General features: G+C 42.3%; 1 protein-coding gene across 3 annotated transcripts in view; it reads left to right on the top strand.

The window, feature by feature from the left end:
• The window catches only part of TLE4 (TLE family member 4, transcriptional corepressor), a 159,213-nt gene that overhangs the window by 126,569 nt on the left and 15,192 nt on the right, over nucleotides 1-17,452 (top strand). For all 3 annotated transcript variants that reach the window (XM_052645416.1, XM_052645417.1, XM_052645418.1), the window contains 6 exons: nucleotides 8,840-8,959; nucleotides 9,934-9,987; nucleotides 10,480-10,632; nucleotides 12,079-12,211; nucleotides 12,583-12,776; nucleotides 13,286-13,362. In XM_052645416.1, the coding sequence (XP_052501376.1) occupies nucleotides 8,840-8,959; nucleotides 9,934-9,987; nucleotides 10,480-10,632; nucleotides 12,079-12,211; nucleotides 12,583-12,776; nucleotides 13,286-13,362 (731 nt within the window). The remainder of the gene's footprint in view (nucleotides 1-8,839; nucleotides 8,960-9,933; nucleotides 9,988-10,479; nucleotides 10,633-12,078; nucleotides 12,212-12,582; nucleotides 12,777-13,285; nucleotides 13,363-17,452) is intronic.

The raw sequence follows: 17,452 nt of genomic DNA on the forward strand, positions 1-17,452 counted from the left end.
GTTTTAGACCTGTGCCATCTAATAAACACCATGTGTGTTATTGAACACCAGGACTGTAGCCAGTCCAAGTTGAGATATGCTGTAAGTATAAAATGCACATTAGATGTTAAAGACTTAAAAAAATTAAATGTTTCATTAATGTTTGATATTGATTATAAGTTGAGATGATACTTTTTGATACATTGGGTTTAATTAATCTGGTTAAAATTAGTCTTACCTATTTATTTTAAATTTTGTAAAACCCTGGCTACTGGAAATAAATTAAATACATATATGTACATGTGTGTTAAGTTGTGTCTGACTCTTTGCGACCCCTATGGACTATAGCTGGCCCGGCCTCTCTGTTCATGGGCTTTCCAGGCACGCATACTGAAATAGGTTGCAGTTTCCTTCTCCAGGAGATCTTCCTGGCCCAGGGATGATATCCTAGTCTCCTGTATTGGCAGGCGAGTTCTTTACTGCTGAGCCACCAGGGAAGTTGGAAATACATATATCTGTTCAGTTCAGTTGCTCAGTCTTGTCTGACTCTTTGAGACCCCATGGACTGTAGCACGCCAGGCTTCCCTGTCCATCACCAACTCCTGGAGCTTGCTCAAACTCATGTCCATCAAGTCGGTAATGCCATCCAGCCACCTCATCCTCTGTTGTCCCTTTCTTCTTCTCCCTTAAATCTTTCCCAGTGAGTCATTTCTTTGCATTAGGTGGCCAGAGTATTGGAGTTTCAGCTTTAGCATCAGTCTTTCCAATGAATATTCAGGACTGATTTCCTTTAAGATGGACTGGTTGGATCTCCTTGCAGTCCAGGGGACTCTTAAGAGTCTTCTCCAACACCACGGTTCAAAAGCATCAATTCTTCGGCTCTCAGCTTTCTTTATAGTCCAGCTCTCACATCCATACATGACTACTGGAAAAACCATAGCTTTGACTGTACACACCTTTGTTGGCAAAGTAATGTCACTGCTTTTTAATATGCTGTCTAGGTTGGTCATAGCTTTTCTTCCAAGGAGCATATGGCTAACATATGTTGCTGTTAGTTCTGTTCTAGAATACAGTTCATTTTGATATTTTAATAAAGGACGTTAACCAGATTGGCTAAGTGATCACTGAAACTGTTTTGCCCATTTGAAGTGGTATGAAGAAGACCTAGATTTTGCATTTCTGATTAGCAACCTTGAAAACTGTTAGAAGCCACCTTTAAATTGATACACTGTTGTTTCCTTCTCTGTTCTCGGTGAATTGCCCTCTGATATTGTATGGAGTATATTTGCATACATAATATATGAGAATATATATGAGGCTCTGTGGAGTTAACACTCTTTGGAGTAAAAAAATGTTTAGCCTTTCTGATAGACTAAAACACTTTACTGGGAAAAAATAGCAACATGAAAAGATATTCTTTTCCAATAAATTTTAATTGTTGCTTAAATGAGGCTTCTGGTCCATTAAGATGCAGCTTGCCAAGGCTTAAATCTGAGTCACTTTTTTCCTCTGAGCACCTACCCTATTTGAGCTTCTTTCCAAGCAGTTGTTAGAAGTGTTGATATTTTGAGTCAGAAACAGAGCACACAGTACAGGAATGGGTCTAAAGCTATTTCACCTTCCCAGAAAAGTCAGGAAGGAAAATTTTTCCAGCCACTTCCCCCACATTTGTTTTTTGGGCAATCAGACTCATATACCACATCATATTTTTTGGTAAGACCTAGTAACATTGATTATAAGGCATTTGGAGAATGAATGATTTAGGATATATTTTATAGGTACGATACTGAAAAAAAAATCTCAGAAAAAGGTGGCAGTTGCATGAGACTAAGTTATATACTGTTTGCACAGAAGATGTATAGAATCTACATAAACGAGGGGAAACAAATTCTGGGTGGAGGACAGATGCACATAGGAATACTAGGTCTTGCAAGCCTCGAGGCAGTTCATTAAATTTGAAGGGCATGAATTGATTTTGGGGTGATTGGACAGTTTAAAAGACATTTGTGACTTCTGTGCAATATTTGTGTGTACTTGGTAATTTTTATTATTGTTTCTGGGAGATTGTTCATCCTGTGCCATCTCTGATAATAAATTCATCCTGTGCTTTGGGCTGTCTACATCAGTGGTCATGGAATGTACTTGGCCCCTCTCATCGCCCCCGTTGCTTCCACATGTGACCTACAGTTTGGACCACATGCAGACAGTGGCTGTCAAGAGAGAAAGCTTAGGTGCCTGTATAAAACCTGTACCTTTGGTGTCAAAGCATCATGCCCCAGCAGCTTAGCATCATGCCCCAGCAGCTTAACTGGCCAGCTAAAGTAGCTGTCTTTAATGAAATTTCTGGGGTGGAGCCAACAGCTTTATTCCAGGAAGAGGAAATAACAGTCCAGAAACCCCAAGAGGGCATCAAGATAATGTTCTAATTTAAGATCAGTTTTATTGATACCTTATAAATTATTATGGCATTTTTTTCCTGATCAAGTAATACATAATGCTGAAATCTTGGAAGCAAAACATGAATGACTAAGTACTGAATTGCTATAGATTCTGCTGCATGAAGGAGAAAATATGTAGGACTTCTACATATCCTAAGTATTTTTAACTCATGGAACCCTACTGGAGGGCAGGGAAGGTATTTTATTCATCTTTGTGTTTTGTACTTAGTGGGTCTTCAGTAAATAACTTGTCAAATGAGTCCATACGTGAGCTAAATAAAGATTGTGTGGTGTTTTCCACATTACCAAAGAGGTAATAGCTCTTCATGGAGCTGCAGACGATTCACAACGCATACTTTCCCCTAGTCCTCACAGCCGCCTTTTAGGGAGGAGCTCCTGTTATCCTCGTTTCACCCACTGGAAGTGGAAGATTGGAGAGGCTCAGTAACTTGTCCAAGGTCACACAGCAAATGGCCTCCAGCCCATAGCTGTTTGACTTGAGTACCCATAGCATGACCATCGTGGTTACTGCCTCTCTCTTTATCTATTCCTCTGATTTGATGAACTTTTGATTATCTGCAAAAGAATCTTGAATCGAGTTTTTCTTACCAGGAGAGAGGCAGAAAGACAAAGAGGACAGTAGAGCATTTTAAAAGAACGTCTTGTTCACAAAATGTTACAGAAGGTGAAACATTCATTATGAACTGACTCATTACTTTACTTGGAGATTATATTAAATCTTGTTTAACGAGGGCAGTCTCCGGAAGTCCTAGTAATTTTTGAAGGTGAATTTTGATTTCTGTTAATTTGAAAAAAGCAACTTCCATAAGGGTTATATACAGATTGTTTTTAATGACTTCCTTAATCAGGAAGGTTATTTAAAAAAAAAGGTCTTACTGTAATGAGCAGTAAACTGACAACCAATGACTGGCGTAGAGCCCTACCATATTCAGGCTTTTCAGTACCAGGATGCTATAAATTTTAAGCTAGTTTACATAAATTTGCATGTGTTATAAGTTAGTATGTAAGACGTGTGTTTTGATCAAATAAATTTCATTTTAAAGTTTTATACTTAATTTTTCCTGTTTGAGGATTATTTTCTTTGTCTCTCCTGGTTATTTCTTTATAAATGAGATAACAAATGTTAAAATGTTAGTTAAAAAGAGCTCCGTGAACAGGAAAAGAAACATTTTACATAATGCTGTATAATAAAACCTCAATCTGAAACTGTGCTGGGAGATGGTATGGTTAGTTTGGTATAGAAGTTTATTCAGGATATTCCCTTTGCTTCAGAACTTGTTTAAAGTGTTTCACAACCGTGAAATGCTCTGAGGACTGGGAGCTATGCTTAAGTCTGTGTGACTGGGATGGTAGGGCTCCTCCTGAAGGCCCCTCTGCTTGGAAGGAGGGGTGGGCGGAGCCCCTGCTGATCTCCATCTGTACTCTGGCCTTCGTGTAGTCAAGAAAGTCAGCGGTAATCTGTTTCTGAGACATCAGTCTTCTTCAGAAGAAGTAATGATTGAGAGCATTGGTCATGGCATCAGTAAAGAGTCAGCAAGGCTCTTGGGCCTGACTTCTCTGTTCTCCCCATCCCTACTGCCATAAACAAACTTCCCCTGAATTGTCCCGACCTAAACTCCAGGAGTTGGTGATAGACAGGGAGGCCTGGCGTACTGCGATTCATGGGGTCGCGAAGAGTCGGACACGACTGAGCAACTGAACTGAACTGAAAGTGAAGTCGCTCAGTCATGTCAAACTCTTTGTGACCCCATGGACTGTAGCCTACCAGGCTCCTCCCTCCATGGGATTCTCCAGGCAAGACTAAGACTACTGGAGTGGGTTGCCATTTCCTTCTCCCGGGGATCTTCCCAACCCAGGGATCGAACCCAGGTCTCCTACATTCCAGACAGACACTTTAACCTCTGAGCCACCAGGGAAGCCCAACTGAAACTAATTCCTGTGTTGAAAGAACTACAGTTAAGAGTAGCCGTATATTCATCCTCTAAGTGGGCTGGTTTTGAGCATAAAGAGACCTGGACAGCAGGTGTAAAGTGGGGACAGTCCAGGACTTGTGGTCACCCTGGCCAGATTTTCATGGTTCCCTCTGCCCTGTAATTATCCTCCTTAAGTGTTTGAAAGTGGAGTTACCCTTTGGTACCAAGTAGATGGGGTATCTGAAAGTTGCAGCTGATGCGCAAACAAACCATAACATGAGTTTTAGAGTTCTTGATCATGTTTGTCTGCTCGACCTTTGGCGTATTTTTGCCAGTTGAGATTTTGTAAGTTGGCAGGGACATCTGAGTACTGCACCTGTGCCACTGGAAAGTGAAGTTAGCTTGAAATGAATGCATTTGAAGTCAAATTAGAAAGTCCAGTGTGGAGGTGGTATTTATAGTCTTGCCTGAAGTATTACACCAAAACCTTAATTGTGATTGTTGAAAGGAGATGTGTTTTAGTTAATAGCAGCCTATTGGAGCCCTATCCTTAGGGGCCATCTGCATATCTATGCTAAGAGACAGTGCTACCCAAATGCTTTTTGTTGTGTGCCTGGGTACTTAGCCTGTCTGACTCTTTGTGACCCCATGGACTGTATCCCACCAGGCTCCTTTGCACCTGTGATTTTCCAGTCAAGAATGCTGCATCAGATTCCCATTTCCATACTCCAGGGGATCTTCCCGACCCAGGGATGAAACCCACGTCTCTTTCATCTCCTACAGTTGGCAGGTAGATTCTTCACCACTGCACCCCTCTCGAAAGCTCTACCTGAATGCTTAGAATAGTCCTTATGTGAGGCTTCCACACTAACTCCGCAGTAAATAATGTGGAAAGTGAAGTCGCTCAGTCTTGTCCGACTCTCTGCGACCCCATGGACTAGTAGCCTACCTGGCTTCTCCCTCCATGGGATTCTCCAGGCAAGAGTACTGACTGGAATGGGTTGCCATTTCCTTCTCCAGGGGATCTTCCCGACCCAGGGATCGAACCCGGGTCTCCATATTCCAGGCAGACGCTTTAACCTCTGAGCCACCGGGGAAGCATATAAATAATGTGGAGGCTTAGTTATTTGCCAGGGACTGTGCCTTATAGTTTATGTGGCTTCTTTCACTTAGCCTTCAGAGCACCCTGGTTGAGAAAGTGGGTGAGGTATTGTTGACTACAGACTGAGACTGAACAACATCCCTGAGGCTACGGGGCTATTAAGTAGAGGATTTTTAACCCAGGCAGTCTGACTCCAGAGAGACGCTCTTGCCTGCTGGTAAAATCTGTGCTACCTGTTATTATAATTAGCTGATTATATCACCACCACCTCTTTGGGGGTGGAGGAATACTTTATAGAACTCTTTCTCATGCTTGGTCATCTTTGATCTTGAGGTGACAGAAGAGTCATGATGAAGGGATGGGGCTACCCTTTTCAATTGCTAGAGGGCTTTGGTTATGACATCAGTAAAGGGTCTTACCTGGCTTTAAGCCTGTCTTCTCTATCCTCCCCACCCCCAACACCATAGACAGATTCCCCCTGAGTGTCCCTGACCCAAACTAATTCCTGCACTGAATGAACTACAGTTAGAGTAGCAGTTTTGCAACTGACTTGATCAATAGCCTTAGTAAAGTCCAGGCTGGATTTCAGACTAGGATCTAGAGTTTTTTCTCATTTTGAGCTACTGTGATTTATAATGTTAGGAATAACTGACCTTAAAGCTTCTCTTTTATTACCAAAGTAGTTAGGATTTCCATATAATAGGATTCATATATTTTATTATTTTTTCTTATTTTCTCTTTGTTTCCCTCCTCTTTATGTTTTATTAGACATCTACCTTCATTTTTTTTCAATATACCAATGTGTTTACTTTTTAAAATTAAATTTCTGTTTTTTTAATTCTAGGTTATTAGTTTTATTTTTTAGAAGTTTTTACTAACCATTCATATTTAAGATATTTTGCCCTCTCCAAATCGGCCACTGCTTTCTCAGTGTGACTCTTTGTTCATAACAAATTTGCTAGTATATTTACATGATCAGCTGTAAGGAAAAAAGATCTGTGTTTAATGTTTCTAAGTTTGTAGTTTTATAAAGCATAATAATGCAACTCTGGTAAGTAGGGAAATACCTAAACTGGCTACACTTTTAAAATAACAGTAGAGAAATAAAAATAAGCTTTTGTTGTAAAATCGTGATTTTTGTCTTTATCAGTGTTCAGTTTCTCCTGTTCACATGTCTAGCAAAAGTCCAAATGGCCTTCCAGTGGCAGAATGGTAGACTTGTTAGATTCACGATGAGAGTCCGTGCCAAGTCCAATTTGATTCTAGAGCAATTATGTTATTAGAACATTGCTGATTGCCCCAGTGCCTATTGTTCAGCTTAACCTTTAAATGCTAGTGGTAATTAACTACTCTATCATTCTACTAGGAAACTCCAACATGTAGAACTGTTCTGCAGTAAAATTCACAAATAAAGTGCTACCCACAGTTCCTGAAATAGCCAGTTTAGAAAGAAAAAGCTATTTGTACATGTGTGCCAATAAATAAACATTACCATTTAGTATTAATTTTTAAGAAAATGTTTTGTCATTGTTTAAAAATCAAGTTTTCCTTTTTGACAGAGTAGCAGTAATGTTCAGTGGAGAGTATCAGAATCAAAAGACTCAGTGAATCATAGACAGATGTACTCATTTTTCTTCTTGTTGTAAAACACCACATTAGTAGGATGAAGGGGTGCAGAAGTATATGATGGAGTAGGGCGAAGGAAGGGGTGGAGCCACCACGTTGCCAGACCTGAGGGGCATCATGCCTCAGATCCTACTCTACTGAATGACCTCCTATGGATTTGTTTAGCCAAGGGACTCTCTGGAAAGGAGTGTACCACATGAATTTGAGATTACAACTGAGACGTGCAGAGGGGTTGTGCAGTCATTTCTGTTCATTAAAAATAATCCTTGGCAGCTCAGTGCCACTCATTGTGCTGGGTGCCCCCACCACTGGGGATCCTCAGCCTGGAGTGGGAAGGACCTTGTAAACAAATAGGTATCAACTGACTGCGAGTGCTCCACTGTTTGGGTGAATAAAACGTTAGGGACACGAAGAGTGATGGATTCTGCCTGACAGTGTCTGAGGGAGTATCGAACAGTGAAGTTAGAGCTGGTTCTTAAGAACGATGAAAGAGGGTTTCAAAGGGAAGATACTGAGAGAAAGGACATTCTTGAAAGCTGGGCGGCGGGGGGAGGAAATAAAGGCTCCCACTGCAGTGACAACAGGCACGGGATAAGGTGGAGCAGCAACATGCTGAGAGCTCTGAGACCAGGCCTGGGCTGAATTGGGGCAGAGAGTGAAGGGCTTTGAAAGACAGCTATATACTCAGAAGTTGGGGTTTTTCCCCCCTGTGGATGGTGGGACACCGTTTGTCATTTTTAAAGGAAGGGTGAGAATCTCTGGAAAGAGATTTGTTTGAGAATCCCAGAAATGTGGAGGATAGGCTGGAAAAGGGAAAAACTAGATATAGGGATTGGCATTAAATTGGTCGGTAGTAGCTCACAGATGGTGTTTGTGTGCATGGTTTCAATGGCATAATGGTTGTAAAAGCCTGATTGCATTGGGTCATGGTAGGAAAACAAAGCAGAAGCATTGAAGCAAGTCTCATGGCCTGGGAATGAGGATTGGAACTCAGTGGACATAGATGATAGTCAAGAAGCTATCAGTACACATTATGAAATTGTTTTACTTTCAGTGTTTTGCTTCTGTCTTCAGCCTTTAATGGATAATGCCTGCTGTCTTTTCTGCCACCAAATATAAGAGTAAATGTTTGAGTAGCAGTAGTTACCATGCTTGCTTCCTACATTTAGAGTAATCATATAAAACCTTGAGATGGACTGATACAGGAAGGAAGGGTTTAGAGTTACTCATCCCCTATCAATGGGAACCCACTTACTAGTCCTCAGTCTTCCTCCTCTAAACTCCCACGCTGTACCCCTGCCTCTGGAGCTAGTGGAGGAGTTGCCATCATCACATCTGACCACTAGGGAGTGATCGCTTTATAGCTCTACTGACCCAGGGTGGGCTTCCCAGGTGGCACTAGTGGTAAAAAACCCATCTGTCAATGCAGAAGATGTAAGAGATGCAGGTTCAGTCCTTGCGCAGGGAAGATCCCCTGGAGGAGGAAATGGCAACCCACTCCAGTATTCTTGCCTGGAAAATTCCATGGACGGAGGAGCCCAGCAGGCTACATCCATGAGGGCGCATAGAGTCTGACACAGCTGAAGTGACTTAGCACGCACGCATGCATCAACACGGAGTGGGTAGGGGGAGGCCTGTCTCCTCTTACCAGCTTGGTATATACTAAAAGCAAAAAGGAGATAAAGTCTCATGTGTTTTTAGAAAATGACAGGGTTAAATGACTGGTCATCTCTCAATTCTGCTTTCCTTTCCTGTTCCAGAGCTCTTCGGTATCTCCATCAGCCAGTTTCCGAGGTGCTGAGAAGCACAGAAACTCCACAGACTATTCCTCTGATAGCAAAAAGCAGAAAACTGAAGAAAAGGAGATTGCAGCTCGTTATGTAGGTTCACTCACCTTTGCTTTGGGGGAGGTAGTTTATCTTGCTTTTTAATCAACAGCCATTTTACCCTGTTAATATTACCAACCAAAACTAGACCACAAGATAACATTCTAGGAGAGAAAACTAGTTAATACAGTTGTAGCTGAGTGTCAGTTGGCTGACTGAAAGCCTGTGTTTGCAGGTGAGTGAGCCAGGAAACAATGTTTCATCTGGCAACAGATAGAGGACTTGTGTTCCGTATTATTTCTGTTACATGAATTTGCTTCCCTCCATACATTTCAAGGTGGTTGAATTTTTGTGGCCAGCTAGAAATGTTAAGGGAAAATGTAAAATCACAGACCACCTGTTAAATTGTCTGGATGACCTCCTGTGCTGAGGAATGTAGCACATTTTGGTGGAATGTTACTTCCAGAGACATCCAGATGTGTTCCTAGCCTGGACCGAAGCTCATTTCCCTTCAGTGACTGCTGCTTCAGATCAGTGAAGGGAGGAAGCGGGATGGGACTCCCTGGTGTGGAGGCACGCTGACCACGTTCCACTTCTGATGCTGGTGCCCTGCAAGACTGCAGGCTCAAAAGAAGCCAAGAACTTGAATTTTCGTGTGAAACCTCCCAAATTCAAAATTGTGGCTTCTTACCCAGTCTTTGAAAGACACTGACAGAACAATCCCACCCATCTGTAGGCTGTATTTTGTAGCATGGGCAGGCCAGGTGGCACCTGATACTCTAGACTAACAAGCCATAAGCTTTGACTTTCTTCAACTAAAATGGAATCATCCTATTACCTATCTCATAGCATCATCACAAGGAGTAAAAAACACAGTACATTGTAGAGTGTTTAGTACTGTTTGGTGCAGTTCATTTTTATAAAGTGTGAGGAATTAATTACTCTGGACTTTACCTAGGGTAAATCTGGCTGCTTTTTTTTTTTTTTTTGCTGGGGGAGGAGATAATGCTTCTCAATTGTCAATGCAGGACAGCGATGCTGAGAAGAGTGATGACAACTTGGTGGTTGACGTTTCCAATGAGGTATGTTTGTGGCTCATTTGACTTCCTGCTCTTACCCAGTTATAACAATGATTAGTGTCCCAACAATTAGTGTCCACAATGCTTTCTTAATTTCTAAAGGGACCCACAATTTGTTTATCTAAAAAAATTGTGTATTACACATTCTTTTTTATTGTTACTCTTGTCTATGAAGTGCACATATGTTCTGTTACCAACAGGAATGCACACCAGACATCTGTGGTCAGTCTACAGGTCTCCTTGACAAGTTACTTACAAATTTGTAGAGTTTTTATTTTTGTTGCTGTTTTAAAATAAATATGATAAATTTTGTAGTATTTTTATTGACCTTGATACTGAATATTTTCTACAGCAATTTGATGAGTCTTACAGTCTGTTACAGAACATTTTTCGCTCCTAAGCTATTGAAGACTTTGGCTTGAAACGTCCACACCAAGTACTCTGGCATTGTGAATGTGCTGTGCTGTATTTGATACCCTTGATGTTCCTTTGTAGGATCCATCATCACCTCGAGGGAGCCCAGCACATTCCCCGAGAGAGAACGGCCTGGACAAGACACGCCTGCTCAAGAAAGATGCCCCTATCAGTCCAGCTTCGATTGCATCCTCCAGCAGTACTCCTTCCTCCAAATCCAAAGAAATTAGCCTTGTAAGTAGTTGTTCATTTTTCTTGGGGTTTCCCAGGAGGCGCTAGTGGTAAAAAACCTACCTGCCAATGCAGGAGACATAAGAGACATGGGTTTGATCCCTGGGTCGGGAAGAGTCCCAGGAGCACATGGCAACCCACTGCAGTATTCTTGCCTGGAGAATCCCATAGACAGAGGAGCCTGGTGGGCTACAGCCCATGGGGTTGCAAAGACTTGGATACAACCGAGCGACTGACACTTTCCTCACTTTCACTGTCTTTCTTTGCATTGCCTATTTCCATATGATTAGTTTTAATTAATTCTAAAATTTTATTTTTCTTCATTTTTCCATAGGACTTTGATCACTAAGTATATGTATATGTTCAGTATTCAAGTTTAATTGACAAAGGTACTTTGGAACAGAGTGAGCGCTCACTGACTTGTTGGTGATGGATGTTTGTTTTGTGAGTCTTTTTGTAAGGATCGGGGAAGGACATGGGGAAATGTAGTGAAACATGTCTCAGTGAAGATAAAGATATACACATTGGGGTTACAGAGATGGTTTTGTCATCTGTGGTTTATGGTAAATTTAGTTTTTGGCTTGGATGTGATTTTGTTGCTAGCTTTGTTTGAATTACCAAGCTATATATGACTGCAATAGTTTTCCCTTCCTAACTAAAAAGTTATCTGTCATTTATAAAAGTCTGTCTTGAGTCACACCACAAATCACAAATGCAAAAAATGGAACTGCTTGCAAGTCAGGATAATCTCCCTGTAGCCTCGTCTTTTGTGGCTGTGTAGTTAATTGCATTTTTATGTGATGTGTCTTCCTTGTTCCTCACCAGTTATTTCCTTATAACATAGTGTTAAAAAAAAAATCAGTTTTCAAATAGCCCTTTGAATTCACAGCTGAAAGAAAGAAAATTCCTCAGTTTGTCTGCAGATTTGGAGGCTGTGTCTGGTACAGGGCTGCATTTAGTTTATTTCTGTTGTTTTCTCTTGGCCTTCCGGCCTGTTAACGACAGCTCATCTGTGCTGATCTCTGTGATGATTCAGGCTTGGTTCTTTTTTAAGGGGACCTGTTAACCAGGGACGCCTCTTGTGGCATGAACAATTCATCAGGAACCCAACAAAACCACTCAGTCTTAAAGCAACCAGCAAGCGGCCAGTCACATCAGGACATCACGAACTGTCAGCCTTTGTCTGACTCAGACCAGTTTCCTGGAAATGGTCTCCTCTGCCCCAAATTCAGCTCTGATTTATGTCCTCCCGAAGATTGGTTTTGTGGTCTCAGGGAACACTTTTTGTTTCTTTGTTAGCTCTTCTTAACTAATAAAAAAGAAAGGCCCACACTGAAGAATCTTTTCCATTTCTTTTTTCTCTCCTTCTTCTTTACCATTTCAAATGTTTAACATAATTGTTAAAATTGTGCTCTAATTACCAGTGTATTCCATTACATCTCTTGTTAGAATGAAAAATCTACTACTCCTGTGTCGAAGTCCAATACCCCTACTCCACGAACCGATGCACCCACCCCAGGCAGTAATTCCACTCCCGGATTGAGGCCGGTTCCCGGAAAACCACCAGGAGTCGACCCGTTGGGTTAGTCAGAAAAAAGTTTCTGTACATATTTATGCTTCCTGTTTTTAAAGAAATTATAGCAATTTAACGAGTGTAATACATTAGGAGTACAATGATCAGCATGGACTGGCTGTGAGTTGTTTTAGTCTGAATCAAGCACCTGGCACTTACCCTGTCTGACACATAGTAGGTGTTCAGTAAATTAAGGTGAATGTTTGAACCTTGATGAAAGCTTAAATGACTTTTGCAAACATTAAAATAAGCTTATTTGAATTACAGATCCTATTTCTTAACATATGTAAGAACATATTACTCCTTGTATTCATTAGACCTCATTATTATTTCCTGTGTGTGTCCTTGGTTTTTCTCCTCCCTTCTGTTTGGGTCTGTAGCGTCAAGCCTAAGGACCCCCATGGCAGTACCTTGTCCATACCCAACCCCGTTTGGGATTGTGCCGCACGCGGGGATGAATGGGGAGCTGACCAGCCCCGGAGCTGCCTACGCAGGGCTACATAACATCTCCCCACAGATGAGCGCAGCTGCTGCTGCTGCCGCCGCGGCCGCTGCCTACGGGAGATCACCAGTGGTATGTTGTAAACTTTTACAGAATGAAAGTATTTCAGAGCTCAGAAAATGGCCATGCGTATTTTTGCCTAGAGTAGTTTTTATAGCTTGAGGTATATCTATGGAGCAACCTGAGCTTATTTATAAATTAAACTGCATGCTATTATATTGTACAATTCATTTTATTTCATAAGATAGGGGCAGTTTTTGTGTGTTATATTCCGTAAAAAAAAAGTCAAACCTACAGAAGTAGAGCAGATAATATAATAAATATAGTAATCCCTTCATTTGCATCATGAGCTTCAATGATAATAGTGTTTTTTTTTGTTATGTTTGTTCCACCCCCAAGTATGTGACCATGAAATCATGTACATCCTCCTATCATTTCATCAATGAATACATGTATATTTATCTCTCAAATCGCATTTTAAAAGCATCTGTTCTCCTAGGATTTGGAAAGGTACTGAGTAGGATGAAATGAGTTAATGTAACTATGTTTATTTTTGCTGCCTTGCTTGGGAACAATTTTAGGTTGGATTTGATCCACACCATCACATGCGTGTGCCGGCGATACCTCCAAACCTGACAGGCATTCCAGGAGGAAAGCCGTGAGTACCAAGCTCTGTGCCACATGTTCACTGTTTGTCTGGGCCCTCACTGGCCCTTTAGACTCTGAGAACTACTGGGCGGTGTTGGCAAGTTCCTTCAGCTTGCAAGGGTTTTTTGTTGTGGGGATTTTTTTTTTTTTTTTGGCAGAATATTTTATTTTTCTTTTTTTTAGCACAAGGCAAGAGGTAATGAGGTGGGGTTTTAGATTTTCAATTTAAAATCTCAAACTTCTGATGTGGAAATGCAAATTGCTGGGGCATCTCTAGTAGTCAGATCTTCTCTACATCTGTTACTGATTTCAGGGCAATTCTTTTATTGTCTTGGGGGAGAAAAGTCATCTTATGTGCAAACCTAGATGCTCAAAATTAGAGCATGTTAGGGAGAGACATGCCAAACTTCAGGGGCTAAAAAGAAAGAAGCTCATTTGTGTTTCTGGCAAAGGTGGCTTGCTCAGTTGGCTTCCTGTCCTGTGAACCGGGTATTTGGAGCCTCTACAGTCTCATGGCCCCCTCCAGCCATGAAGGTGAAACACACACAGCAGTTGTTCCAGCATCTTCTTGTACATTCTGATCTCTCCCACGTGTCATTCCTTATCCTTCATTTTAATCCACTGCACTTAATTTTCATTACTGCCTTTGCACAGCTCTCTGCTCTTTGGTGCTCACAGTTTATGCTTGTTCAACAGATGATTGAAGATGTGTGCCAATCTCCTTTCACTAGCCTCCTGTTGCTTCTTTATCCACTGCTGTACACTCAGGCATTTAGGTGTCATCCTGTTGTCTCCTGCCTGTCTTCTTCTTTTTCCCCATGTTGCTGGCCCCACAGCATTAAACATGCCTGACCTTGACCCTTCCTTCACTTTCCACCTGATCTTTCATGTTCTTGGCTCTTCCTCTGTAACTTCTCTGCAGACTCTACCCTAAACTTCCCTGTTGCGTCATACACGGTACTGGTTCCATAGCCAGGTTGCTCAGTAAATATTTGACTGATTAATAAGCGAGTCAAGGCAAACTAGACTTTGAGTTCCTTGAGAGTTGAAGGTATAAATATCAATTACCATAAAATTCTGTGTATTTGTGTGTGTTCGGCAAATAGTTGTTGATTGACTGACAAGTCTTGTTGACCAAGAACCCTGGTGTATTTGAAGGTGAAAGTTTGGTCTATTTCAAGCAGTGACTAAACAACAAAATCAAGGGATTAATCAAATAAACTGAATACCAACAAGTTTCATATAAACCTGTGGAGATGGAGAGGTTTCTTGAGGGAAGCGATGTGGTCTGTTTTCAGTACTGTGTGGAGTTACCACTTAGTCACCAGGCAGGTGTACCCAGAGCTATAGTGTAACCGCTGCCAGGTGAGGTCGTGCATCACACTTTCAGTAGGGGTGGTGGGTAGCAGGATGGCTTTGTTTTGATGGTCTTTGTTTCTGGAGTTACCAGGTCACAGCTGATGCAGTTGGCAAATGACATCAGGAAACCCCAAAGAGAGCATGGTGTGTTCAACAGGGGTTGGGTTCTGGAGTGTTATAGATCCAAGGTTGAAGTCTGACTCTGCCGATTGACACTAGGAAGGAACTGACTTTATGCAGAGTTTCTCAACTTCGTGAGCCTCAGTTGGCTCATCTTTAAAAACAGGGCTGGCACCTTCCTGATAAGAAGGGCCTGAGGATGAGATGCTATGATGGAGGTTTAGTCCAGTGTTTGGTTTACAGTGGCTATTCAGTCCACTGCTGCACCATTTCCTCTTGAGCTTTGCCCAGGTTATTATCAGGTTTTCAATTGCTTATGCAGTAGAACATAGTGGGAGGCAGAGATACCGTAAGAAGATTAGACTGAGTATATTAGATTTCCCTCTTCCTATCTTTGTGTGTCTTTAACAAGGCACCAGGACATACAAATTAGCACTCATTATGCATATAGAGGGAAGAAGGAAATGGCACCTCACTCCAGTGCTCTTGCCTGGAGAATCCCATGGGCAGAGGAGCCTGGTGGGCTGCAGTCCATGGGGTTGCTAAGAGTCAGACACGACTGAGCGACTTTGCTTTCACTTTCACTTTCATGCATTGGAGAAGGAAATGGCAACCCACTCCAGTGTTCTTGCCTGGAGAATCCCAGGGATGGGGAGCCTGGTGGGCTGCCGTCTATGGGGTCACACAGAGTCGGACACAACTGAAGCAACTTAGCAGCAGCAGCAGCATGCATATAGAGAGATACTTTTATTATAGGTTTTTACAGAAGAGATGATGGAATATGGCTTCTAGATCACAGGATGGAGAGTTGTGACACTTGTGCATGTTTTTCAATAGGAAAACTATCTTTTGTGCTACAACATAAAACATAATGAATCACCTAAAGGCCTTCTTCACCACATACACAAAGGAACTGCTTTTCTTTAGAAGAACTTGAAACATTTGTGCATCTCTCTCCTTGTTTTTTTTTTACAGAATAATTGCTAGATATTATCACAAATTATAATTAAATGCATGTTCCAAACTAATGAATAAAATAGCATTTACTTGCTAATTCACCTCGGGTCCTCTTGCTTATTCTGTTGAATTAACAGAAGTTCTTCTCAATAAGTAACTGAAATGACAACAGAGTTTAATTTTAACATCAGCCAGAAGTGGACTTTTTTCCTCACATGCTACTTATATGAGGCTTTTATAAATAATATAAAAGTATTCAGTTGAAACCACTGTACTAATTATATTGTGGGAAATGGCATGTGACTTCAGCCATAACAAAAGGTCTCAGGTTTATGGGTTTTAAGCTGCTCACAATTCAGAAATTCTTCTCTGCTGTTGTTTTTATTTGTTTTTATAAAGCAAAATTTTTCACAATAGGAACACTTCCTGGCACACAGTAAACTCTCAAGTTTTATTTGTTGGCTGGTTAACCTTCTAGTGGGTTCATATGCTCCCCAGAACCCAATCTTCTGTCCTACTGAATGCTGCATGGAGTGCAACAGCCAGACCTTTCTTTGTAAATTTGGGGTCTAGTTCAGTCGTATGAGACATCAGATACTTGGAGAAGGTGTCAGTGAAGCTTGGAAGTGATGAGTGTGATGTTATGGAACTGGGTCTCTCACAGAGGGAGGAGGAAGTACAGGTGGGAACGCCAAGAACCTTCTGAGCCGTGCTGGGTTTTCATCCAAATATGATCCAAATAAAATAGCATCCTCAATACACATGTTTTAAACAGGTCGATTTGCAGATGTCTGAATTGTTTGAAGTATATTTCTGTCAGGAAGTCCAAACTTCCTTTCTCTTGACCATCTCCTTTGGAGACCACTTTGTAGTTTCATCTGCCGAGAGGGAGAGAGACAGACAGACAGGGGTAGAGAGGGTGGGGGGAAGAGAGAGACAGGGGTAGAGAGGGTGGGGGGAAGAGAGAGACAGGGGTAGAGAGGGTGGGGGGAAGAGAGACAGGGGTAGAGAGGGTGGGAGGTAGAGACAGACAGGGGTAGAGAGGGTGGGGGGAAGAGAGAGACAGGGTAGAGAGGGTGGGGGGAAGAGAGACAGGGGTACAGAGGGTGGGGGGAAGAGAGACAGGGGTAGAGAGGGTGGGAGGTAGAGACAGACAGGCGTAGAGAGGGTGGGGGGAAGAGAGAGACAGGGGTAGAGAGGGTGGGGGGAAGAGAGAGACAGGGGTAGAGAGGGTGGGGGAAGAGAGAGACAGGGGTAGAGAGGGTGGGGGGAAGAGAGAGACAGGGTAGAGAGGGTGGGGGAAGAGACAGACAGGGGTAGAGAGGGTGGGGGAAGAGAGACAGGGGTAGAGAGGGTGGGGGAAGAGAGAGACAGGGGTAGAGAGGGTGGGGGGAAGAGAGAGACAGGGGTAGAGAGGGTGGGGGGAAGAGAGAGACAGGGTAGAGAGGGTGGGGGAAGAGACAGACAGGGGTAGAGAGGGTGGGGGAAGAGAGACAGGGGTAGAGAGGGTGGGGGAAGAGAGAGACAGGGGTAGAGAGGGTGGGGGGAAGAGAGAGACAGGGGTAGAGAGGGTGGGGGAAGAGAGAGACAGGGTAGAGAGGGTGGGGGAAGAGAGAGAGAGAGTGTGTGTGTGTGTGCATTTCTGTGGCTTCCTGCACCTGTTA

Source organism: Budorcas taxicolor, chromosome 8 (assembly GCF_023091745.1).
Source record: "Budorcas taxicolor isolate Tak-1 chromosome 8, Takin1.1, whole genome shotgun sequence".
NCBI lineage: Eukaryota > Metazoa > Chordata > Mammalia > Artiodactyla > Bovidae > Budorcas > Budorcas taxicolor.